The sequence below is a fragment of the Rhodnius prolixus genome, unplaced genomic scaffold (genome assembly GCF_049639745.1).
Source record: "Rhodnius prolixus isolate KJV_2025 unplaced genomic scaffold, Rpr scaffold_34, whole genome shotgun sequence".
NCBI lineage: Eukaryota > Metazoa > Arthropoda > Insecta > Hemiptera > Reduviidae > Rhodnius > Rhodnius prolixus.
Genome location: NW_027411619.1, coordinates 763,507 through 789,251, shown reverse-complemented (window position 1 = coordinate 789,251; position 25,745 = coordinate 763,507). Strand labels below are relative to the sequence as shown.

Sequence of the window (25,745 nt, the reverse complement as noted above, 5' to 3'; positions counted from 1 at the left end):
GGGCCACCTCTTTAGCGTGTCCCATCCTGCTTTCCTGTCCAACCTGATCCCTCACTTCCTTTATCGTGGGATGGGGGGTGGATTAGCCGCCCCCTCAGGTAAGGGCGACCCTGCGAACATCCCAGCCCAACATCGTACACGGGGAACATACACGATTACGAACACACACACAACAACACGTACATGCACATAATACAGACCTATTAGTAGGGCCCAATCCAAGGTGTTACGCGTTCCGTGCCGAGGGATGGATGACACAGGGGTACTGTGTCGATAACGGAGCCTCCGGGGCACCGGGCGCAACCCCGGAGTATTTAGCCTTGCCCGGCTAATGCGGGGCTCTGGTCGGGTGGACGACCCTATCCTCAGCTACTCGTGGGAATTGTATGGGTAGAAAAAAAATTAAAAAATCGAAACTTCAGGCAGGGATGCCATCGGGAACTGGTGCGACAGGCCATGGGGAGGGGAGTGACCCCACAACCAGCACAGCCAAAGCAACAGGTAGCAGGACTACGGTAACTGCCCAAGGCACAGATGGAGGGGCTCCCGGTCCCGCAGCCACTATGGCCACGGTGGAAACTGGCGACATGCCAGGGACTGCCAAAGGCCGGGTCTGCGGGCCTGGGGGCTCCTCTGTCCAAAAGGCCAAGGCAAAGGCCGGTCGAAGCTTTAGAGCGGGATCGCTAGAAGCGATCGAGAATATGTCAGATAAGGACGTTCAAAACGCCAGGCTGTCAGGGCTCTCCAGGAAGGAGCTCAAAGTTCGCATTGAGGCGGGCCAGGTGTATCTCCAGGCCAAACGCCAGTTAATAAGGGAAAATTACCTTCAGTGGGTAGAACGTACGACACAGGCGACTAAGAGGCCAAGGTCGGAGGGGGAATCCCCACTGCAGCAGCGGCCGCCCAAGAGGGTTAGAGCCAAGACTGAGGAGAGATCCTACAGTGAGGCTTCCTCATCGGCGAAAATTGCCGTGGTGCAGAGGGGCTTCCCCGATTACCAGTTAGGCACGGATGAACTTCAAGTCATCCAAAATGCCATTTTGGGGGAATATGACAAGATCCCAAGAGGCGGGCCGCAGGTCAGGTTGGCCAAATGTGCCCATAAACCAGGGTTTCTTGTTATTACCTGTGTAGGGGACGATAGTCTGAGGTGGCTGCGGGAGATCATCCCAAAGCTCAAACCTTGGGAAGGTGCTAGCCTCCGGACACTCGAAGGGGGGGACATTCCGGGTCCAGAGACCTGTAAGGTCTTTATCCCTAACGAGGGGGGCAAGCAGGTTGAGGCTGAAAGGGTGCTCGCTCGTTTAGAAGTGAGCAACCAGGGGCTGAACACCAAAATGTGGAGGGTCTGGGGATGCTTACCCGTTGAGGGTGGGCGTCTCTGGACTTTCTCAATAGATAGGGGGTCATTGGCGGAGCTTCAAAGGCTGAACATGTCCCCCTATTTTGGTTGGGGGCGGGTTACTTTTCGTCATAAGCTCCCGAAAAGTAAAGGCTCGGAGGAGGCCAAGGCGATGGAAGTGGAAGGAGATCAGCCACAGGCCGGGAGCTCAACGAAGGCGGACTCGCCAAAGGGGGGTCAGGGGGGCCTGGAAGGAGAGATGGCGGCGTTGCAGGCTGCCCTGGCCGTATTACCCGTAGGGGAGGGGCGGATAGAGGAGGGGGCGGACGGTGAGGCGGGGGTCTCCTGGCGGAAGCGATGCCGGCTTGCTCCACAGGCCTCAAGGCCAGGAGCGGTTGCCGGCGGCTGCGGAAGCCGGGGGGCGACCCTTGGGACCCGGGGCTGACGTTCCGCCCCCCTCGGAGAACTAACATGGCGATCAGGATGGTGCAGGCGAACCTCCACCACGCAAAGGCCGCTTCGGCCGTGCTTAGTAGGAGGTTCGACAGGGAGGGGCTACATGTAGCCCTACTGCAGGAGCCGTGGTGCCATGGGAGGATCGTCCGAGGATTGAACCCGAAATTCGGGAAGGTGCTGTACAACAAGTCTGTAAGTAGACCTCGAGCATGTATAGTACATAGTAACAAGGTGAGCTGTAGATTAATACCGGAGCTGTGCTCCGCCGATTTCGTTACAGCTCTCCTAACTATTAACACCGAAGAGGGAGAAGAAAGGCTGGTCATTAGCTCTGCGTACTTCCCCGGTGATGAGGATCTCCCCCTCTGCCTACTGGAAAGAGTAATGGACTACTGCAGAGGTGGGAACTTGCAGCTGGTGCTGGGATGCGACGCCAATGCGCACAACGTTGCCTGGGGGAGCACCGATATCAACCAAAGAGGTAAGTACCTTTATGAATTCATTATTGGTGAAGGGTTGCATGTAGCCAATGTAGGCTTGGAACCAACTTTCGTGACTGCAGCTAGGAGGGAGGTGTTGGATGTGACGCTAGCCTCGCGCTGTATGTTGAGCAAAATTGCTCATTGGCATGTATCAAGTGAGCCATCGTGCTCGGATCATAGGCACATAAGGTTTGATATATGCACTCCACCATTGGTCATTAGCAGGCTTCGAAGCCCGAGGGAGACCCACTGGGAGGGATTTGTTGGGAGTCTCAATGAGTCTCTCGGTGACTTTAAAGCGGATGTACGGACAATAGGAAGTCTGGGACGGGCAGTGGCACAGGTAACTGAGGCGATTTTGGACGCCTACCGGGAAAACTGTCCGGAGAGGGAAAGACCTAATAGGTCGAAGACGGTCTGGTGGAATGATCACCTCGAGAGAAGAAGGCGAGAGGTGAGGAGGCTGTTTAATAAAGCCAAAATCAACCAAGACTGGGCATCGTATAGAAGGGTACTGACGCAGTATAATGTCGAAATAAGGAAGGCCAAGCGCAAAGCCTGGCGGAGATTCTGTGAGGACGTAGCAGACACTTCGGAGTGCGCGAGAATCCACAGAATCCTAGCAAGAGAAGGTACTGCGGACAGGGTAGGGTTCCTGAAGAAAGATGACGGAACCTACACTAACTCGATAGAGGAGTCGCTGGAGTTGCTCATGAGCATACATTTTCCAGGGTCCTCTTATGGAGAGGCCCCTTTAGAGGTTGAGGGGCTGAGAAGGCCTGGTCGGGCGGATTGGAAAATCGCGAATCACGTCATACAGCCGAATAGGCTAAGATGGGCGATTGGAAGATTCAAACCCTATAAAGCACCAGGCGTAGATGGAATTTACCCCGTCTTCCTGCAGAAGGCGGTGGAGGTGCTGACACCACACCTATGTAGGATCTTTAGAGGCTGTTTGGCCTGGAGATTCATACCAAGAGAATGGCAACAGGTGAAGGTCGTATTCCTCCCGAAAGTAGGGAGAACGGTAGACCAAACGCCAAAGACGTTTAGGCCAATAAGCCTGTCCTCCTTTCTGTTGAAGTCGATGGAGAGGATGATTGACAGGTTTATAAGGGACGAGATTTTGAGTATTAATCCTCTTAATAATCGCCAATATGCCTATCAGGCAGGGAAGTCCGTAGACTTGGCTCTGGACGACCTAAATAGGCTACTCCAGAAGTCGCTTGACGACAAGGAAATCGCGGTAGCCACCTTTTTGGATATAGAGGGCGCCTTTAACAATGTGTCCTCAGAGTCTCTTGTTGGTGCACTGACAAGAAGGGGCACGCCCCCTACGATTAGTCAGTGGATAAGGACTAGTCTTTTGGGAAGGACTAATATAGCCACCATCGACAATTCATCTCTTGTGGCCAGGGTAAGCAGAGGCTGTCCGCAGGGAGGCGTTTTGTCGCCATTGCTGTGGACGTTATTAGCCGATGAAATCCTGACCAAATTAACCGCGGAAGGTTTTCATTGCCTTGGGTTCGCGGACGATCTGGCGATCGTGGCGAGGGGGCGGTTCGCGGTAACCGTCTCGGAGCGCACTCAGGGGGCGCTCAATATTGTGAATAAATGGTGTAGAACGGAGGGTCTCTCCATCAATCCCCACAAAACTCAAGTGGTTCCTTTTACAAGGAAGAGAAATTTACAAGGCTTACAACAGCCAATGCTCGGAGGGGTTGTGATCCCCTTTGCTATGGAAGCCAAATATTTGGGAGTTATCTTTGACCGAAGGCTGACATGGAATTCTCATATTAATGCTACCGCACACAAAGCCAGAATCGCCATGGGTAGGTGCAGGAGGCTATGCGGTAAAAGTTGGGGATTAAGCCCGAAGATGACTCTGTGGATTTATACCTGTGTCGTGAGACCAATGGTAACCCACGGGGCGGTGGCGTGGTGGACGAAGACCTTGCAGATGGGGGGGCCGGGAGCGCTCGGAAGTATTCAAAGGCTGGCCTGCTTGAGTACGACGGGTGCCATGATGACTACCCCCACTGCGGCCTTGGAGGTCCTGTTAAACCTTCCACCACTCCACATTCACGTCCAAGGCGTGGCAAGAGCAGTTGTGGCACGACTACAACAGGGACAAGCGCCCATTTATCCCAGGCATACGGGGAAATATCAAGACCTATGGGAGGAGCTGGAGGCGGACCCGATTTTGGGCCTGCCTACGGACATAATGACTCCTAGGCATGACTTCCAAAAACCCTTCAAAGTCCTGATTTTAGACAGAGGGGCATGGAAGAATGGGCCGCCAATTACAGGCGAATCTATGTGGTACACGGACGGGTCTAAGATGGATGACGGAGTGGGAGCCGGCGTGTACGGGGCTCATCCGAGATGTAATATCTCGGTGAGCCTGGGAAGGCTAGCTACGGTCTTTCAGGCGGAGCTAGTCGCGATTATTATCTGCGCTACCGAAATAAGAAGGCGGGGAGTGTATAACTCCAGAGTTGTCATTTATTCGGACAGCCAGGCTGCTCTGCGGGCAATTGACTCGTGGGAGATCAGCTCAAGGCTGGTGTGGGACTGCCTAGGTGCACTGAAGGAAATCAGTAGCCATAATAAGGTCTTCCTGGTTTGGGTACCTGGGCACTCGGGTCACAGAGGCAATGAGGCGGCGGACCGCCTGGCCCGGGAGGGTTCAATGAGAGCGCTTATCGGGCCGGAGCCGTTCTGCGGTGTCTCAAGATGCCTCAGGAGCACATCCATTAAGCTATGGATGCAGGACCGATCAAGGGAATGGTGGGTCAAAACTCCAGGCCAGAGACAGGCGAAAAAGTTTATCCATAGCTACTCGCCCAAGCTAACTGCAGAACTACTCCAACTAGGCCGGGTGGCCATAAGGATAGCAGTTGGCATTCTCACTGGCCATTGTAGACTAAATAAGCACATGCATCGCATGGGCCTGGCAACGGATAGCCTGTGTAGGTTTTGTCAGGAAGAAGAGGAGACGGCACTGCATGTGGTATGTCAGTGCGAGGGGCTGGTCTGGCTAAGGTACCGACTCTTTGGCAAAGAGAAGCTGGTGCCAACAAGCCTCAGCCAGGGCCCTCTCTCGGACCTATTAAGGCTTTTAAGGCAAGCAGAACTCGAGAGGGTGCTCTGATGGCAGGTGCTCTGATCGACCACCTGGGAGCCCCCCCCCCAATTCCATAGTTTGGTTAAGGACAGGATAGGGAGAGGGTCTTCAACTAGGGGGATGCCACAATAGATCCTTGGGGTGTCGCGGTGGCGTAGGCTGAATAGCCAATTCCCCAGATGGAATCTAATCTAATCTAATCTAAAGGCTTTTTATGAGACGCTATTCTATTAAACAATAGAAAAATTCATCACGTTTTTAAGAAAATTCACCATCACCAACATACATTGACAAATTCATTGTTATTATTACTTTGACATTAGATTCAAGTACAATTTAAGAACTTCTTTACATTGTCGTTTAAACTTCATCCTTTGATTAAACAGATAGGCCCAATACTTTGCCAAATGGTCAAATGTTAATTAAAAAATAAGAGTTAATTAATTATACATATTTATAATTATACAGTTAATTTATACAGCTTCCTTTACATCTTTCCTCATCTGATTATACACATGATTTTTTGTTTTTTTTATTTGCTTTTTAGTGCAACAGTCTGCATAGGAAGTTGACCTTCAGAGTATTGGTTCTCCAAGCATTTCTGGCCAGAGCTTTTTTTCTCCATTACCTGATTTCCAGCTTTCTGAGGTACTCCAATTCCTCAGTCTACCTCCGCAGACTTGTGACAACTTCCCCCCGCTACACGCGTATTATAGACTTACACTCTAACACCTACATGGACTAAGTAGTACATTACATCAAGTACCTCGCTACTGGTTTCTTCAGTAAGTGTGAATCAAGTCACAACCACCTAAGCAGGCAAATAGGGGACTATAGTTTGGACACGGTGCACAGGCACAGGATAGTTAAGGACTCCCTGAAGTAAAACTTCCCTTAGAGGCTGAGGGTTTTTCATTGTTTTTCCCCTCAATACTTACTTTTATACTATATCCTGTAACAATTTATGTAATTAGCTGGAGGTTATAGTTATGGCACTCCTATGTACATAAGTAACATATGTATATACCTTCAATTGTTAAATAAAGTTTATTCTATTCTATTCAGTCTAGCTCCTTCTAGGCCTGCCTACTTTCCGTCTACTCACCAGTCAGTCCTTCTACAGCTTTTTAACTCATCAGTAAAATGGAAGACAACGTATACTTTTAGATGAGGCCATTACTATTACTTTTACTGATTATTTGATTATCAAAATTTTATACAAGTACTTAATTAAAGGGACTTCATATATTTATAATTTAGAAATCAATTTTTATTAAAAATAGGTAATAAACAATACCTATTCACGACTAAAATTTCTTTTAACTCCGTGATTCAGATTATAACTGTGATAGACCAACAAAGTTTATCTTTTTTTATCTCAATTTGAGTGTTATGTGAGTATAATGTAATGATTATTCAAAATAAAGAGCGTAGTAAAGGTAAAAAAGAATAATTTGGAACAGAGTTAAGGTGCCTGTTTATTGACATTTATTAAGCCTTAATAAAATACATTTCTATATTAGCAGAAAATATTTTATTGACAAAAAATGGCCAGCATAAGGGTCTGAGACGTGAAATAAAATGTAAAAAATATTAATGAAAATTTAATGCAGTAAAATTTTACTTAAATGATATCAAATTTTGCAAAAGTACAATGGATTCTTTTTCTAATATCTTCTGCAAGGATGTATGAAGACACTGTTCGGGGGATGTTATCAGAAAACCTAATAGTAAGAGAAATCTTTTATAAAAATGGGGAAAAATTAGAAAGAAATTTAAAAAAAACATAAATATTTTCAAAAACTTTCTAAATTGCTCAAATTATTACGAGCTGTAATAGGAATGAAATGTTGGGTACTCGCTGATTTGTGTACCTTTTGTCGTTTAATCAACCCTTATACTTAACATTTTAAACTGTAAGTTTTTGTTAAAGAGATTTTTGTACCTTTTGGACAGTTTTAATTATAGTTTCATAGTCCTATGACGAACAATATTTAAACTTCATAGACATCTTTGAATATGATCTCTCTGCGTACAGTTTGCCTTTATATCTGCAACATAATGAAACGGACCCCTCATCCTTTTACAACCAGGGCTTGGGACCGGCTTCGGCGGATTTAGTCCGTCAGTTAGTTTTAGTCACACATAATATAACAAAAAATTGCAATTGATGTAATAAAATAATTATATACAACAAACCTTTCACAGTGAGGAGGATTTATTTAACATTATGTATATTGCTTCCTCTGAATTAGGTCTACAATCCTTAGAACTGCATCAAATTTAATTAATTTTAGTTGGTTATCTTAAAGTTTTCTACATTATTAAAAAAAACTACGAGCGTAATATTTCAAAAAATAGGTAAAGAAGTTGGAAGTTAGTTAATTTAACGTTTTTATTACTCAGCTGTGAAAGATTCATCTAAAGGAATTTCAAAAATTTATGAATAGTAGAAATAAATTATTGAGTAAAATTGTTGAAAACATGGAATTAAATAAAATAAAGAAATTAACTAATAAATATTGTAGAATATGACATTGAATTTGTTTTAATCGCAAATATATATGTAAATTACAATGAAATAAATTTCTTTGTTCAATGGAAAAATAATATATAGTGTGTTTTTCGATTTCTTGTTACAGACAACACTGTATATGAAAAAATCTTATATTTCGATAATCAATTATAATAAGCCATGAAAAGGCGGGTGGATAAGTTAAGGCGTAAGGCTTAGGCCTAAATATCTTATTTAAAACTAAAATGACATATTTTCATTCACGGTATTGATCGTGTCAATATAAAAAATATATCGGGACAACAATAAAGATTCATTGCGAAAAACAAATTCTATTTCAATCATATATTTTTTTAAAAGAGAAACATGCACAAACAAATTAATTAATATTATCATTAAATAAAAATCGCATGCAGTCAGTCCTAATGTCCGTTACCTGCTGGCTCTCTAACGACCGAAATGAAATATTTTAAATTAAAAATATATCGGTTTCGATTTTTGTTTTTACATTGTTTTTAGCATTAAAATGTACGCGTCTTTTAATCCCGGATTGAATTTAAAATTATAATTTATAATTTCGTCATTTAACGAAGCCCACGAATTATTTTGACTTTTTATCGCGCAAACATAGTGACCGGAATTAAGGCCTGAACCGTAGTGGTAAATCACGGACGCCAGTGTGAAATTAAAGCCGTCAATTTTAACATTATTTTCATCGAAAGAGTGAATTTCATTTAAAACACGATTTCCTTGGTAACGCTTTAATATTACTATTAGATAATCCGATACCGAATTTAATTTACTTTTAATATAAATATTATTTTCCCCGCATTCTGAACAAGTTATATCCGATAATTTATAGTCGAATAACGTTAGAAAACTAACCGGTTCGTTATTTTGCACAACCCCGAATTCTAGGAAGTACATTATTTCAGGATTAATGGGAACGTCATCCCAACAATGATTGCAATTGAAACATTTTCTAACGAATTTAACTGTGCAATCAAATAACTTGCTCGGAATGTAATTTTCTGTTTTTAAAGCATTTATTACGAACGATAGAAATTCTTGCGCGTCTTGCTGAATATTAGCGTTGAAGTTTATGTCGCTACCGTGAGCAATTAATTCGCGGAGTCTTTTGGTGTTAGATTTTTTGGTTCCACGAGTTATTCCGGATTTTAAAATATTAAATAATTCGCAAGTTACACTCACTTTTTGGTAGTTATCGCGAGTTTTTGGATCCGGGAAAGTTAAGTTTATATTATTGACGAGGTTATTCGTTAGGTTAAATTTAACGGAATTTATATTAATCAAACACTGTGCCACAACATTCGCGTAACACGAAACGCCGTCAGAATTCGGTAAGCCAAATATTTCCGTTTTAGAACAAAGTTCGCGATTAACTTTGATTGGAGAAGGGATTCTTCTTTTGTTAAATTGATGGTGGGGGAAACGCGAATATTATTATTCGCAGTTTGCAAACGTGGTGATTGGATCATTTTATTTAAACGACGGTATTCACTTATCGCGTCCGTATCTACTTTTATTTTTGACGAATCGAAATCAATTAAATACAAACCGGTTAAATTAGTGACCCGCGAGAGAGCTACGTAGTGCATACCCGGTGCAAACACTTCTTTACCTAAACTCGTGAATAAACAATCCAAGGTTAAGCCTTGAGATTTGTGGATGGTTACCGCGTACGAAAGAGTCACCGGAAATTGTTTCCTATGCACGTAAATATTTTTTAACAACAGAAATCGCGCTTTAACCCTTTCTAAAGAAAAGGGCTTGTTATTCACGAGAATTATTAAAGTATCTACCACGTTTCCTTTATAAACAAACCGTTCAACTGTACCGATTGTTCCGCTTACAATTCCGTTAGCAATATCGATATTTCTTTTAACCATTATTTTCGCGCCAACAAATAAATTTATTGTTTTAGATAAATTAGCAGTGCGGGAGACGTCTTTCGAAATTTTATTAATTAAAACGTTCAAATCTTTTATTTTTTTATTCGAGAGTTTAAAATTATAATCAATTTCATCGATGCTATCTATTGTGACTATTTCTTTCGCAAATTTATCTGAATAAAGTTTATTAAAAGTTGTGCACTGAGCTTTAGTCGCGAAGAGACATAACGGATTTTTACCGGAATCGAGTAATTCTTTATAATTTTCAATTACATTATTTAAATCATTTTTTGGCAAAACACGCGAGTTTAATAGTGCGATGTCTTCTGCGCAGATATTACCTGACCGAATATTGAGCAAAGTGTTTACGAAACCGCTTTTATCATTTTTCTGTCTCACGTTAATTTTTAATTCGTCGTATTCGAACATCGACCAAAGATCAGCAGAACCGATAGACCCGAGTTTGGATTTGCATTCGATGCGAGTTAATTTTTTAAAAACTTGATTACCTTTAACTGGCTGCAATTGTAACAAATCACCGAAAAGTAAAATATTAAAATTTCCGAATGGTTCATTATTTTTGGCAATTTCCGTCAACCGAAGATGAATATAAGCGAAAACGAGACTCGAAACTAAACTAATTTCATCTATTATCAACAATTTCATGTCTTGAAGAACGTGCCTAATCGCCCGACAGCTTTCGACGTTTAATTTATTATATTCGGCGGTATGCTGGTGCTCTACCGGGAGCGATAAAAGCCGGTAAATGGTGACGCCATTTACATTATATGCAGCCAGGCCGGTCGGAGCCGTTATAGCCACTGAAACAGTGTCTTTCTTAGGCGGAAATGTATTATTAATCCAAACTTTTAACGCTTTTAAGAGATACGATTTACCCGTACCGCCTACACCAGATACGAATAATTTTATTTGACTATTGCATTTTTTTTGACTTTGGTCGATAAGTGTTTTAGATATTTTATTAAAAATCCGGCTCTGATCTTCGTTTAAATTAAATTTACTATCGCGATCATCAATGTTAGTATACATCGCCGCGCAAACTTCCAACATCGCCACGTCTGCATCCTGCACTTCTCGGATAATATTATCCTCTTCTAAATTAATGAAATTCTCTTCTTGGAATTCCGCAATTTTACTCTGAAGTTCTTTGATTCCTTCTTCAATCATAATTAATTTATCGTGGTAAGTCATGGCCTCTTTTAATTCCGCGGAATAATGGTCAAACGCTTCTTGGTACGTCCGAAAACCTTTTAAAATATCCGATTCATTTCGCCACGGTTTAAAAAGAAGTAAAAGGGAATGATAATACTTATTGCGGTCTTGTTCTGTATTTAACGTTTTGTAAATGGGGTGTTGAATCACGTAAGGTTTACCGCGCTTTCTTAAAATAACATTATTTTTTAATTTTATTCGGTTTTCGGCTTCTAATTGATCGCGGGAAAGATCGTGATAACGACAGAAATCGTACAAGTTTAATGTTTCTAGATTGTCGGGTCGATTCGGATAATAGTCGTTCAGCCATGACTTCAAATATATATCCGTGGAATTAGCCGGCATATTTTTTAGTTCATTATACGGTTTTAAACATAGTTTTCTATTCTCGCGAAACGTGGTGCTGATATATCTCATATCTTCCGATTTACCGTACAAATGATGCCCGAGTAACCGATCCACTGTTTCGTATAACCCGATCTGCCGATGCGTTAATTTTTTTAAGCCTAAACTCCATAACGCTTTTTTATTCGATTCTTTACATATATCAGCCCATAAATCTTCAAATTCCGTTTTTTCATTTTTAGATATATAACTAGTTACGTAAATGACTAATCTCAAATCACCGTCTTTAACAAATTGCACGTCAACGTTAAACCCGCCGGAAGCTAATAGAAGGACAGGGTTGTAGTCATTAACGCGAACCTCACTTCTCTGTCTAGGCAAGTCATAAACACGTTTCGGACCGAAACCTTTAACTCTAGACGCGATTGTAGAAATTATGTCATTAATTATTAATTCGTCAGTAACTTTACGCGGAAATCCAAACCGACATCTGGTATAAATTTTTTGTTTAACGCGATATTTTCGTTACTCCAAAGGATGTTACAGCTGACTCTAAAGGATCCAGCAACCGAGCACAAATATATGTGTTAATAAAATCGGCAACCTTTTTAAAACAATCATTATTAATTTCCGGACTATCCCGAATCCACAATAACATGTGGTAATGCGGCGTCCCCCCTTTCTTGATATTCTACGCGCCAAAAATAGTGCTCCACGAAACCTAATACCGGGTTTATTTTATCGTTAATTAGGAACTTGAACATATTTCGGATGAGACGGTGATAATATCTGCATACGCTAGTCGGATCTAACGCACATAACTCCCCGGCGGACATTTTCTCCACGTTAGGAACATCTTTATTAATTTTGACAATGTATTGCAATAACTCGGAATGATCATATTCTGCACATGACAAAGTTACAAAAAAAGTCGGCGCCACAAAATCGCGTGTCATGGCATTGAGTTCTTGGCGACGACGTTGCCAATACTCCTTAGTACCCTGTAACGAACTAAATAAATTGATTAAATGTTGTTCCAACTGTTCATCGTTTACGGTAACTTTAGTTAAAATATCATTGACCGCGTACGGTTTGTACGCGCGAACGTTTAACAAGTGGGCAATGGCCCCGCCAAGGTATTTAAATTCACTGTCATTTAACAAATGAAATAAATAACAAGGATCCCGCCGAAATCGCCCGTCTTTATTCAATATTCGCGTTTTACGATACTCAGCGTCCGAGAGAGGAATATTTCTATTTATGTCAAATTTTCCGAACCTGCCTTTAGGAAATAGATGCGGAAATGTTAAATAATCTAAATTTTTATCAAAAACCGACACATACTCTCCCTTCATTTGCTGCATTTGATACGATTCGATTTCGCTCGATTCAACCGCGCTCATATTTATCGGATGAAGGGAGTGAAAAGTATAAAATCCGGTTTTATAAAAAGTTGTACTATCTACTTTTTTTATGGATGCCCCGGATACATCCTTAAAAGTATATTTGTTACCTATATTTTCGTTAATATTCGGTAATAATTTTACATTTAGATTTACGTTCGCGTACAACGGGTTAATTTCTTTTAAAGCAGCAATCGCTTTGTAAATTTTATTCGCGCTCACTAAATCTCGCCATATGACTCGGTTTTGAGTAGGTACGCCATTAACCAGTACAACCACTTCATGATTTTGGGGCAATTCATTCGGAAGTAGGTCCACGTTTTTCTGCAAAGGGAGGGGTAAATAAGTGACGCGACCCTTTAACCCTTTAAGTTTTTCACTGACCGCAATTTTCCCTTTTTTCGGTTGGAGACGAATTACACATTGGAACGATTTAACTAATTGGGTCAGCATTGTTTCGAAAATATTCAGCTTACCAACTTCTTCTGGCACGGTATCTACTTCTAAACAGTTATACGCGGCGCGTCCGGGAATACAATTTTGATTCAATTTTCGTGCACAGTATGTACAAATTTTAAGACCGCGTCGGCGAATATTATCATAGTTTTTATTAATATTAAGAATTATAGATTGCCATGATTTGTTATTGTTTTTCTTAAAATTTACGAAATCTTTTAAATCCTCGTCATAAATTAACATATTGCAACACGCGCAAAAATTCTCCGGAAAAGAAGAGACTGTACGTTTTAAGGAAGATAAGTTTTTTTTATATTTATGCAGAATATTTATTTCATTGGTGTCGCAACTAGTAGATGGTACGTACTTCTTAAATTTATTGGTGTCGATTTTAAGTGTTCCGAGAAACTTTTTTAAATCTTTAACGGACCGTAAAATAGAGTCGACATTATTTGCTTTATTAATTCTTGTACTTACACGATTAATTTTGAAAAATAGATTACGTATGATGTAAATCTGTCTTTTTATGTTCCTAAACGCGGTGTAATGTACCGACAATTCTGAAAGAAGTTGTAGAAGTGTACTGCATTTGAATATACTGTTGTGTGAAGCGTAGTGTATGGTGTGACCTTTTTTATTGTGATGTCTGTACCGACATGTGTTTGCAAGCTTTTTGATTGACACAGTATTTATACCGCCGTGAACAAATTCAACTAATTTATTTAAAATAGTGCTCATACATTGTTTTGAAAATTTACACGTGATACCGCAAGGCCATTCTACAATATTATTACCTTTAGTAATGTACTTTTTTAAATTATGTGCGTTCACGAAAACGTGCTGACTATTAGCAAGTAATGTATGACCGGGAGGAATCGCGCTATAAGAGCTTTCGAAGAAATAAGGTTCAGAATGTGCAGTGTGTTTTTGTTTACCTCCGAATACTTTCACGATATTTTTAGGAGTTAGAGTTTTAATTTTATTGATTTCGAACTTATTAACGGCCTCATCAGCAACGGCTTTTAATTTATTGTTTAGAAATCTTAAGTATGATCGAGCGATTCCGACTAAATGATTAGAATGTTTTATCAGGTAATAAAACACTGTGCGTTTAGTTTTATTTTTGACAATATAATGTTTATTAACTTTACTATTTAGCTTTAAATTTGCACATAATCTGTTTATTAACGCGCATTCACCTTGAAACCTATTTATCTTTTTTTGAGTCTGTATCCGTTTTTTCAATAAATTAGCGAATGACACCGAGGGCTTATTTACGTTTTGTCGAGTCAAAAAGTACCGGATATTTCTTTTTAAGTTGATAACAGCTCGATTTCTTCCATCATAACGTTTTTGTCTACTGCTGACTTTGTTTCTTTTCTTTTCATTGTACTTTCTTTGTGTTTCAGTCTTCTTTTCACTGTTTATTCTGTCTTTTTGTTTCTGCTTCCTTGCTATGCCAACTTTATGGACAACATTGTATACTCTTTGCTTCTTTCTTTTTTGTTCTGAATGAGCTGTGTCATATTCTCTCTGTTTCTTCTGTATCTCCTCTTTATGAGATAAATTATACTTTCTCTGTTTTTTCTTTACTTTCTCTTTATGAGATAAATCGTACTCTCTCTGTTTTTTGTTTATTTCCTCTCTATGAAATAAATCGTACTCTTTCTGTTTCTCTTGGATTTTTTGTTTATGTTCTAAATTGTACTCTTTCTGTTTCTCTTGGATTTTTTGTTTATGTTCTAAATTGTACTCTTTCTGTTTCTCTTGGATTTTTTGTTTATGTTCTAAATTGTACTCTTTCTGTTTCTCTTGGATTTTTTCTTTTTGTCTAAAATTATATTGTTGCTGTTTTCTTACTATTCCCTCGCGATTTTTAACGTAGTACCGTTGTTGCTTAGTGGCGGCGGGAGTCACAGTAGTGTAGTTCTCGAGCTCAGCAGTGCTGTCAATTGTCTGTCTAATGCCCGTTACAAAATTTTTAATTATTTGCTTTCTTTTTCGATATTTAGAAGGCATTTTTGTAAAAATATAAACATAAGTAAATAATTAATATAGAAGATAAATACTTAACGTATATTTTTTCTTAGATTCTGAAAACAAAAACAAAAATTATTTTTTAACTTTGTAAAAAGAAGTGATTTTGGTTGGTTGCAATAGAACTTCAAAAAGTAATGTATCCGATTGGGAATATTTTAGTATAGAAAAAAAAAAAAAAAAATGGACCGCCAGAACAATAGTTGACCATAACTACAAACAGTAATGGAGGAAAAAAATTTTTAGTTATCCAAGCTGAATATGATTTATGGAATATATCAGATTTGCAACTTACACAAATAAAAAAAAAAAAACAAAAGGAAAATTAAAATTATGTAAATAAAAAACCTGAACTCAAACGAGAATGAATTTTCAATGACCGAGAGTTGAAAAAAGACTGTGAAAGTATCTTCAATCTTGGAAGTTTAGGACTCATGTAATCGTATTTCACACTAAATATAATAAAGCACTTTGACAAAATGTTTCAAATAAAACCTATTTATTGAAGTATAAAACTAAGCTCTAGTAATCGTGAAAGTGAAAAACTACTTAGTAAAGTGGTTGAAACTTTCGGTAACAAGTTTATTATCGACTTGAACTAATTTGGGCGATTGGAATATTTTCCTCACCAGAACCAGGCAAAAAAAATGTTGCAAGTAGATCAAACAAAGGTGACACACTCCGAAAAACAGATAGAAATAAATAAATAAATTAGGGGATCCACATCTAAAAACTACATCAGGCAGGTAATTACTTTATTCTTTTGATCAAGCAACTAAAACAATCTAAGCAATATAATAATAACTTGTCGAAATAAGAAACTGAAACTTAACAATTAATCAGAACTAGGCTTAGTTTTTGACGAGACATCAGCAATTAAGGTGCACTCAATCTTACTAAAACAAGCTTCTCACGAACTTTTAATATTCAGCTACTTTTTGAAGTAAATTATATGAAACTAAGAAATAACAAAATATCTACTTACAAAATTAAGAAGAATGTATGAATATGAAGTCTTCAACAAAGTTGCTTAATAAATAATAATATCGCAAAAATTGCTAGCACTTATTTGAACAATTGTTAAAAGACGTTTGATTTAGGTTAGGTTTTATCTTTACTTCTATTTTACAGTGTGTACAAACCATAAAGGAGAGGGGAATCACACTATTATAACCCTTATTAAGTAAAACACTATTTTTTTGTTCACAACCTCAGACAAAATAATAAAGTATAGTAAAATATATTTTATTAAGTTAGGAATTAGTTGTAAATATATTATCAGTATAGACATATCGTTGTTCTTTTTAAAATTTTAGAAGTTTTCACAGTGGGGCGCGCTAGTTCTTGTAGATAGCAGGTAACAATGTTTAGATACACAGAAGGTTACAATGCAAAATAAATAATACGGTGTGTCTGCGTGCTTTTTCAAACACTGGTGTAATATTTATAATAATTAATAAAGATTTTTGAACAAACCTGTAATAATAAAGTCGTTGTGTTTATTTTTTAATTTTAAACATTCTTTTGTGTTTAATTGTTCATTCATGAAAATCAGATCACCCATCGATAATTTGAAACGATTGCAATACTTTCCCTTAGTAGAGTAAGAGCAAGATGGCACTCGCAAATTTTATCAAATTCGGGCCAAGGTTTACCGAGTTAATAATGATAATTTTAGAGTGGCTTAACTTAGGTGAGGCAAACTACTCTCCTTGACTATCTTCTTATCATTTTCCAAAATATTCTAAACCATTAAAAGTCTATTCTGTAAAGTTTCTATTCTGGTTTACAGGTTTTGTCAACATTTGGGATAAGCAATAGTTTTATGCACTGTACTTTAATAATTTATATTATTATTATACCAAGTTAGTGGAAGGTATCTCAAATCAAATTAGTATCAAATTAGTGAGTAGAAGATAAAGACTAAAGAAAATTTAGGGAGGAAAATTTAAACTGCAATAACGGCATGATTGCAATACATCCCCTTTGTAGGTGTGAGATCAGAAGGCACTTAAGTGTCACGCACTCTAAATTCTTCTTCTTGCGAAATTTAATCAAAAACGGGTGAAAATTCACAGTGTTATTAAAATGATTAATAATAATATATTAGGCGGTATTATTTACGTAAGAAAAGTTCCCTCAGAAAGTATATAATGTGTCGAGACCCTCAAAAGTCATTACTACATTAATTCTCATTCGAATGGCGCTCTATTCATGAAAATCAATTCACGCGTTGATGATTTGTAACGTTTGCAATACTTCCCTTTAGTAGATGTTAGAGCGTGATGGCACTTTAATGTCACGTAGGAAAGCTTCAACTACCCCTACACGCTAAATTTTATCAAAATCTGGCTCAAATTTTCAGAGTTATTAGTAATAATAGTTTTACAGTGGCCCTTACGCGCGTGGGGCGAACTCCCCTCCCAAAGATGCCCTCTAAAATTTAAATCTACATAAAATTTGGAAAATAATGACACTTCATTCACGAAAAGCTAAATGAAATCGCAGTTTAATTTTGTTACTTAAGTACAAATACCTTCCTATTTTATTCAAAACGTTTTCTCAAAAAAAAAAAAAAAATTGTTATTGAGGATGGTTTGAGCACCGCAACTATAATCATTATTTAAAAAGATCTCTCCAGTGTTAGTTACGGTTCCGACTTAACACCTTATCAGGTTATATTGATAGAATTGCTTATCCCAAATTTTAAAAAAATCCAATCTGTAAAGCAGATATGTAACTTTGCAGAATAGACAAAAAGGAAAATCTATCCAAAAGGTACAAAAATCTCCTTAACAAAAACTTACAGTTTAAAAAGTTAAGTATAAGGGTTGATTGAACGCCAAAAGAAACACAAATCAGCAAGTACCCAACATTTCATTTATACTTCATTGATATTATTTAAGTAATTTTACTGCATTAATTTTCATTCATATTTTTTAAAATTGATTAGATGTCACAGACCCTTTTGCTGGTCAGTTCATTCATTATATTTTTTTGTTATAATTTTGATAAAATGTATAATATATCTTCGTTATTAAATAGGTACTTTATTTTAACTCTATTCCAAATTATTCTTCTGATTTATCTTTAATATGCCCTTTATTTTGAGTAGTCACATATACATGCATGTTAATGTAGAAAAAGACAGTTAGAGTCGGCTACTGTTTAAATTTGAATCAATATTTTTGGATTTAAAACAATATTTCAGTCTTGAATTCGTCTTACTGAAATATTCGTGAGCACAGTTAATAACAAGTAGCTTATTCAACAATAATTATTCATTTCTCAATTGTAATTTAATTTAGTCCCCCTAATTTTACTTATAGTAAAATACTGGAATAATTAGCTGTCCTAAAAATAAGCATATCTTATTTTTTTTATATTACACATATACAACATTGTGGGAAGAAAACTTAGATTGAGAATGTAATTGAAGAAAACTATATTATTTGCGATAAAGCCAGATTAATTTATTATCTATTATTATAAACGTTTGACTACTACACAAAATGACAATTACATTAATCGAAGAATGAACTTTAACCGACGATTTTTATTTAAAAATACAAAAAATAAATAAAATAAACAAAATCATTGATATATGTTGGTGTGAGCATTTTTTAAAAAAAGTATTTGAATTTTTTAGCCTCATATTTTTTTAAATTTTTTATAACGTTTTTCTTTTTAACCTGTAATTAATAGTTTGATTGTTATATATAAAATAGATATTATAGTCAATCTACAGTGCTACTTGAACAAATATTTTGTAGATGAAAATGGCCAGCATAAGGGTCTGTGACATCTAATAAATTTTAAAAAATATGAATGAAAATTAATGCAGTAAAATTACTTAAATAATATCAATGAAGTATAAATGAAATGTTGGGTACTTGCTGATTTGAGTACCTTTTGGCGTTCAATCAACCCTTATACTTAACTTTTTAAACTGTAAGTTTTTGTTAAGGAGTTACGTATATTGCTTCCTCTGAATTAGGTCTACAATCCTTAGAAATGCACCAAATTTAATTAATTTTAGTTGGTTATCTTAAAGTTTTCTACATTATTAAAAAAAACTAGGAGCGTAATATTTCAAAAAATAGGTAAATTGGAAGTTAGTTAATTTAACGTTTTTATTACTCAGCTGTGAAAGATTCATCTAAAGGAATTTCAAAAATGTATGAATAGTAGAAATAAATTATTGAATAAAATTGTTGAAAACATGGAATTAAATAAAATAAAGAAATTAACTAATAAATATTGCAGAATATGACATAGAATTTGTTTTAATCGCAAATATATATGTAAATTACAATGAAATAAATTTCTTCGTTCAATGGAAAAATAATATGTAATGTGTTTTTCGATTTCTTGTTACAGACAACACTGTATATGAAAAAAATCTTATATTTCGATAATCAATGATAATAAGCCTTGAAAAGGCGGGTGGGTAGTTAAGGCGTAAGACTTAGGCCTAAATTGGCCCATATCTTATTTAAAACTAAAATAACATATTTTCATTCACGGTATTGAAAAAAAAATATATCGGGACAACAATAAAGATTCATTGCGAAAAACAAATTCTATTTCAATGATATATTTTTTTAAAATAGAAACATGCACAAACAAATTAATTAATATTATCATTAAATAAAAATCACATGCAGTCAATCCAAATGTCCGTTACCTGCTGGCTCTCTAACGACCGAAATGAAATACTTTAAATTAAAAATATATCGGTTTCGTTTTAGTTTTTACATTGTTTTTGTTTTTAGCAATAAAATGTACGCGTCTTTTAATCCCGGATTGAATTTAAAATTATAATTTATAATTTCGTCATTTAACGAAGTCCACGAATTATTTTGACTTTTTATCGCGCAAACATAGTAACCGGAATTAAGGCCCGAACCGTAGTGGTAAATCACGGACGCCAGTGTGAAATTAAAGCCGTCAATTTTAACATTATTTTCATCGAAAGAGTGAATTTCATTTAAAACACGATTTCCTTGATAACGCTTTAATATTACTATTAGATAATCCGATACCGAATTTAATTTACTTTTGATATAAATGTTATTTTCCCCGAATTCTGAACAAGTTATATCCGATAATTTATAGTCGAATAACGTTTGAAAACTAACCGGCTCGTTATTTTGGACAACCCCGAATTCTAGGAAGTACATTACTTCAGGATTAATGGGAACGTCATCCCAATAATGATTGCAATTGAAACATTTTCTTACGAATTTAACTGTGCAATCAAATAACTTGCTCGGAATGTTATTTTCTGTTTTTAAAGCATTTATTACGAACGATAGAAATTCTTGCGCGTCTTGCTGAATATTAGCGTTGAAGTTCATGTCGCTACTGTGAGCAATTAATTCGCGGAGTCTTTTGGTGTTAGATTTTTTTGGTTCCACGAGTTATTCCGAATTTTAAAATATTAAATAATTCGCAAGTTACACTCACTTTTTGGTAGTTATCGCGAGATTTTGGATCCGGGAAAGTTAAGTTTATATTATTGACGAGGTTATTCGTTAGGTTAAATTTAACGGAATCTATATTAATCAAACACTGTGCCACAACATTCGCGTAACACGAAACGCCATCAGAATTTGGTAAGCCAAATATTTCCGTTTTAGAACAAAGTTCGCGATTAACGTTTGATTAAAGAAGGGATTCTTCTTTTGTTAAATTGATGGTGGGGGAAACGCAAATATTATTATTCGCAGATTGCAAACATGGTGATTGGATCATTTTATTTAAACGACGGTGTTCACTTATCGCGTCCGGATCTACTTTTATTTTTGACGAATCGAAATCAATTAAATACAAACCGGTTAAATTAGTGACCCGCGAGAGAGCTACATAGTGCATACCCGGTGCAAACACTTCTTTTCCTAAACTCGTGAATAAACAATCCAAGGTTAAGCCTTGAGATTTGTGGATGGTTACCGCGTACGAAAAAGTCACCGGAAATTGTTTCCTATGCACGTAAATATTTTTTAACAACAGAAATCGCGCTTTTACCCTTTCTAAAGAAAAGGGTTTGTTATTCACGATAATTATTAAAGAATCTACCACGTTTCCTATATAAACAAATCGTTCTATTGTACCTATCGTTCCGTTTACAATTCCGCTAGCAATATCGATATTTCTTTTAATCATTACTTTCGCGCCAACAAATAAATTTATTGTTTTAGATAAATTAGCAGTGCGGGAGACGTCTTCCGAAATTTTATTAATTAAAAAGTTCAAATCTTTTATTTTTTTATTCGAGAGTTTAAAATTATAAACGATTTCATCGATGCTATCTATTGTGACTATTTCTTTCGCGAATTTATCTGAATAAAGTTTATTAAAAGTTGTGCACTGAGCTTTAGTCACGAAGAGACGTAACGGATTTTTACCGGAATCGAGTAATTCTTTATAATTTTCAATTACATTATTTAAATCATTTTTTGGCAAAACACGCGAGTTTAATAGTGCGATGTCTTCTGCGCAAATATTACCTGACCGAATATTGAGCAAAGTGTTTACGAAACCGCTTTTATCATTTTTCTGTCTCACGTTAATTTTTAATTCGTCGTATTCGAACATCGACGAAAGATCAGCAGAACCGATAGACCCGAGTTTGGATTTGCATTCGATGCGAGTTAATTTTTTAAAAACTACCTTTAACTGGCTGCAATTGTAACAAATCACCGAAAAGTAAAATATTAAAATTTCCGAATGGTTCATTATTTTTGGCCCCTCTCACCAAGAATTTTTTTAAAAATTTAAAAACCCTCACTATCACAAAAATATTCAACTTAAATAAAAATGGAAAACCTCACTTTAGGTGATAGAAAAATTATTTACTTACCCCCTCCAACTGGACTGCTTCTGCAGCTGATGACCGACCTACACTCACTGAAAACTAAACCCGAACAGACACTTGGCCTGCGATACTAGCTATTACTAGCATTAACCCCCCACCACAATTACGTCACACTCTAACTAGCCAATAGAATTGCATCTTTTTTTCCAAATGATTACCTCTCTGGACAGGTCTTTGTAACAAGCCCCCACCCCCTTTCACTTCCACAGCTTTTATCATACCTGTTATTTTATATATATGCCAACAGCTGTTTTTTTTAAATAAGAAAAATAATTTACACTGCTAACATAATCAGCTGCGCATGCGCATATACTAGTAAATTGTAAGATACCTTAATACAGCAGGCAGTTGCAATATCGATTATTCCCATCGATTATATGTATTGATTAATATAGATATATTTCTTAATATAATATTATATATAACCACTGCTGTTTAAATAGCAATATGTTTAACTCTGCTAACTTAATCAACTGTGTATGCGTAAACCTTAGTCAATTGTACCAGCTGGTTTAAATAAGAAAATAATTTACACTGCTAACTTAATCAACTGCGCATGCGTAAACTACCGTCAATTGTGTTAGATCGCAATACAGAAGGCAGTTGCAATATCGAGTATTCCTATCGATTTTCACATTGACTAAATTTATTGATTAATATCAATTTATTTCTTAATTCAAGTAATATATATATAACCACTGCTATTTAAATAAGAATATGTTTTACACTGCTAACTTAATCATCTGCGCATGCGCAAACTCCTCTAAATTGTGTGAGACTTTAATACAGAAGGCAATTGCATCCAAATACATATGCGCTGCATTTTTTTTAATATTTTTGAATAAATATAGAAAAAAATAGGGTGAAGGGACCAGTAATTGACTGCTTAAGAAAAAATTCGAGTTTAAGGTAGAATAACTTCCGTTATTTTGGCTCCAGGTGTAGGTTGTAAAATTGTACCGCTCCAGTAGGATGTATTTTATTTTATTAATATTTTAAAAGCAGTAAATTCGATCTTTATGTCAACCAAAAATGATTTTTTTTGAAAATTTGTCAATGACCCAGTAATTGACATACCGAATTTTCGGTGGAACCAGTGTTTGACATGGGGTGGGACCAGTAATTGACATACAAATATATTCATGAAACGACATAAGATATGCATTCAAAATCACTTTTAAATCTAAATAAATCACTTAAATCACCTAAATCACTTTTTCAATTGGATTTATAACAAAAATCGGTCTTATTCATAATTAATCAGTTTTTAAATAGGCAAACCTAAATAATCTAATATTTTTCAACATTACGCTATTTTATGCAGTTTTTGACGATCAACCCTTACACAACTGTCCTACTGGACAGTTTTAATTAAGTTCCCCAAGCCAAGACAGGTAATTTGAATAACAGCCCTTACTTTCAATAGTGCCAAGGAGATATTAGCTAACATACATGTTAGATCGTACACAATGTCTGTCGGCTCGCTTTTATCTCTTTCTCTCAACTCTTCCGCTCTCTTATCCTTTAGTTTCCGCTAAATATTTTGTTACTTAAACCTCTTTTTGGGAATTTTTTTTTGGTTCTCACTTTACCAAACTCTCTACTTCCGATTAGACTATGTGGTCACATCCTTGTTTTATCCATTCCGCCTATAACGTTGCTACTGATGGCATCTACGCGTCCTTGGGTTCGCTTTCTAGTGAACCAAATTTCTCCTACGCTTCCCTTCTTTTGGAGCGCTTCGCTAATATTTTCCACAATCTGTGCTGCCAGTGTCATTTGCTTCGAAACCAAACTATCTGAATGTAATTCATTCTTATTTTCTGCATCTAAACAGTATTTGATTGTTTATTATTACTGAGTTACCTCTTGGGCTCATTTATATATACACTGTGTGCACGTAAATCGCGTCCCGCCTCAGGTTGTAAGCATTCGCACTTACAACAGTAATAAATAAATGAAACATCAATGAAAAAAAAACTAGATTAAAAAGTAAGTAATGTGTAACGTCACTAAGTCACCAACTTCTCCACTTATGTTTAATTTCGCACCTGGTACTTCTCTTGAGGGAGCTTCATTTTTCCCCTGGCCGTTTTATTTGATGGAATTCTATGGTTCAGCCATTTCCTCCCTTTCTTCTTTGGAATGTGGCAAGGACCCAAAACTGAGGGAGAATGAGAGATTTTCAAACTCCGATAAGTGGGCGTCGTTTTTATCATTCACGTTGGCCTCGTGAAACTGTTCGGCGATCTCGACTATTCCAGTTTGTTGTTCATACATTGTTGTTCTGTACAGAATAATCATTCTGCATGCCCTCTTGAAATAAGGCGTACATTTGCTAATTCATTAATTTAAACATATTTTGTTGGAAGTTTTACTATTTATTTTATGTTGCCGATTTTTATCAATGATTTTATTTTACAATGTATTGAATTTTTAATTATAATAAAATTTATCAACCTATCTTATCATTTTCCCTGGAAGTCAATCACTGGTTTCAAAAAAAAAGCTGTAGGACTAGTAATTGACATACATGTCAATTACTGGGCAGATTGCCGTTTCAAGGACCAGTGATTGACAGCCCCATTTTAATCCTCAATGCTTCTTATAATTAAAAAAAAAACTACATAAATGAAATCTACAAGTAATACTAATTATAACAGAACATTGATAACCACACGAATATATGAACAAATAAACGAAAAATAAGAAAAAAGAAAAATTATTTTCTTATCAATCCTCCTTAGCAACGGCTTGTTTTTTCCTTGATTTTGAACTTTTAACACAAATAACCTTCCACTGATACCAAGGAACCTTCCAATAATTAATATTTTTCTGGAACTGCTGCCTAAAGGCTTCTCAATAACGAAATTGAAAGAATCACCACTAAAAACGGCTCATATCCCTTATAATACCAGTTTATATCTGGTATGTCAATTACTGGTGCCCAGTCAATTACTGGTCCCTTCACCCTAATAATAATAATAAGAACTTATTATGACGCAACTTGTTGCAACCTTAACTAATTACCATGTCTTCCTTTTACATACAAACCTGTATGAACATATCGTTGTAGTATTAATATGATGAGTCATATTATTTCGTTTTATTTATATTTTTGAATAATTATAAAAAAAAATTAAAACATTATGACACAACTTGTTACAACCGTAACTAATTAGCATATATCTTATTATTTCCGTTTACCAACTATACAAACCTGTATGAACATATCGGTGTAGTTTCAATATGTGTGATTACCTGAACATGCTCCTACAAGTCCGGACATGTAGCCAGCTGCCTCTTTAGCTTTAATTATTTTTTTGTTATTATGAAGTTAAAAGTAAATTGAACTTTGAACGTTTTAATAAAATATAAATAAGTTTTAATTTACTTTTCTTTATTTATCACATATTTTGTATATGGCTTAATATTGCTCAATTTGCTTGTCTGAGCTTGCCCTGTTTGAATTGGTTCTACCCCCTAAGGAGGCATTCTATAGCACCCTTAATGAATGCCACATCTCGGACGAAGACTATCAGCATGCCCAGTCAGT

At 36.7% G+C, this 25,745-nt stretch overlaps 2 protein-coding genes across 2 annotated transcripts in view; one reads left to right on the top strand and one right to left on the bottom strand.

The window, feature by feature from the left end:
* Positions 1 to 25,745, top strand: part of LOC141457603 (uncharacterized) — a gene marked incomplete at its 3' end in the record, with an annotated part of 667,626 nt that overhangs the window by 64,001 nt on the left and 577,880 nt on the right. The window lies entirely within an intron of this gene.
* On the bottom strand, positions 8,367 to 16,429 carry LOC141457594 (uncharacterized). Its single transcript, XM_074134798.1, has 3 exons — positions 16,295 to 16,429; positions 14,259 to 15,365; positions 8,367 to 8,612 (listed from the first exon to the last, which is right to left on the bottom strand). The coding sequence occupies exons 2-3, from the start codon at positions 15,289 to 15,291 to the stop codon at positions 8,608 to 8,610; spliced, it is 1,038 nt and encodes a 345-aa protein (XP_073990899.1). The 5' UTR covers positions 15,292 to 15,365; positions 16,295 to 16,429; the 3' UTR covers positions 8,367 to 8,607.

Excerpts from the sequence above, each read along its gene's own strand:
- LOC141457594 (XM_074134798.1), bottom strand. The coding sequence starts at position 15,291 with ATGCCTTCTAAATATCGAAAAAGAAAGCAAATAATTAAAAATTTTGTA.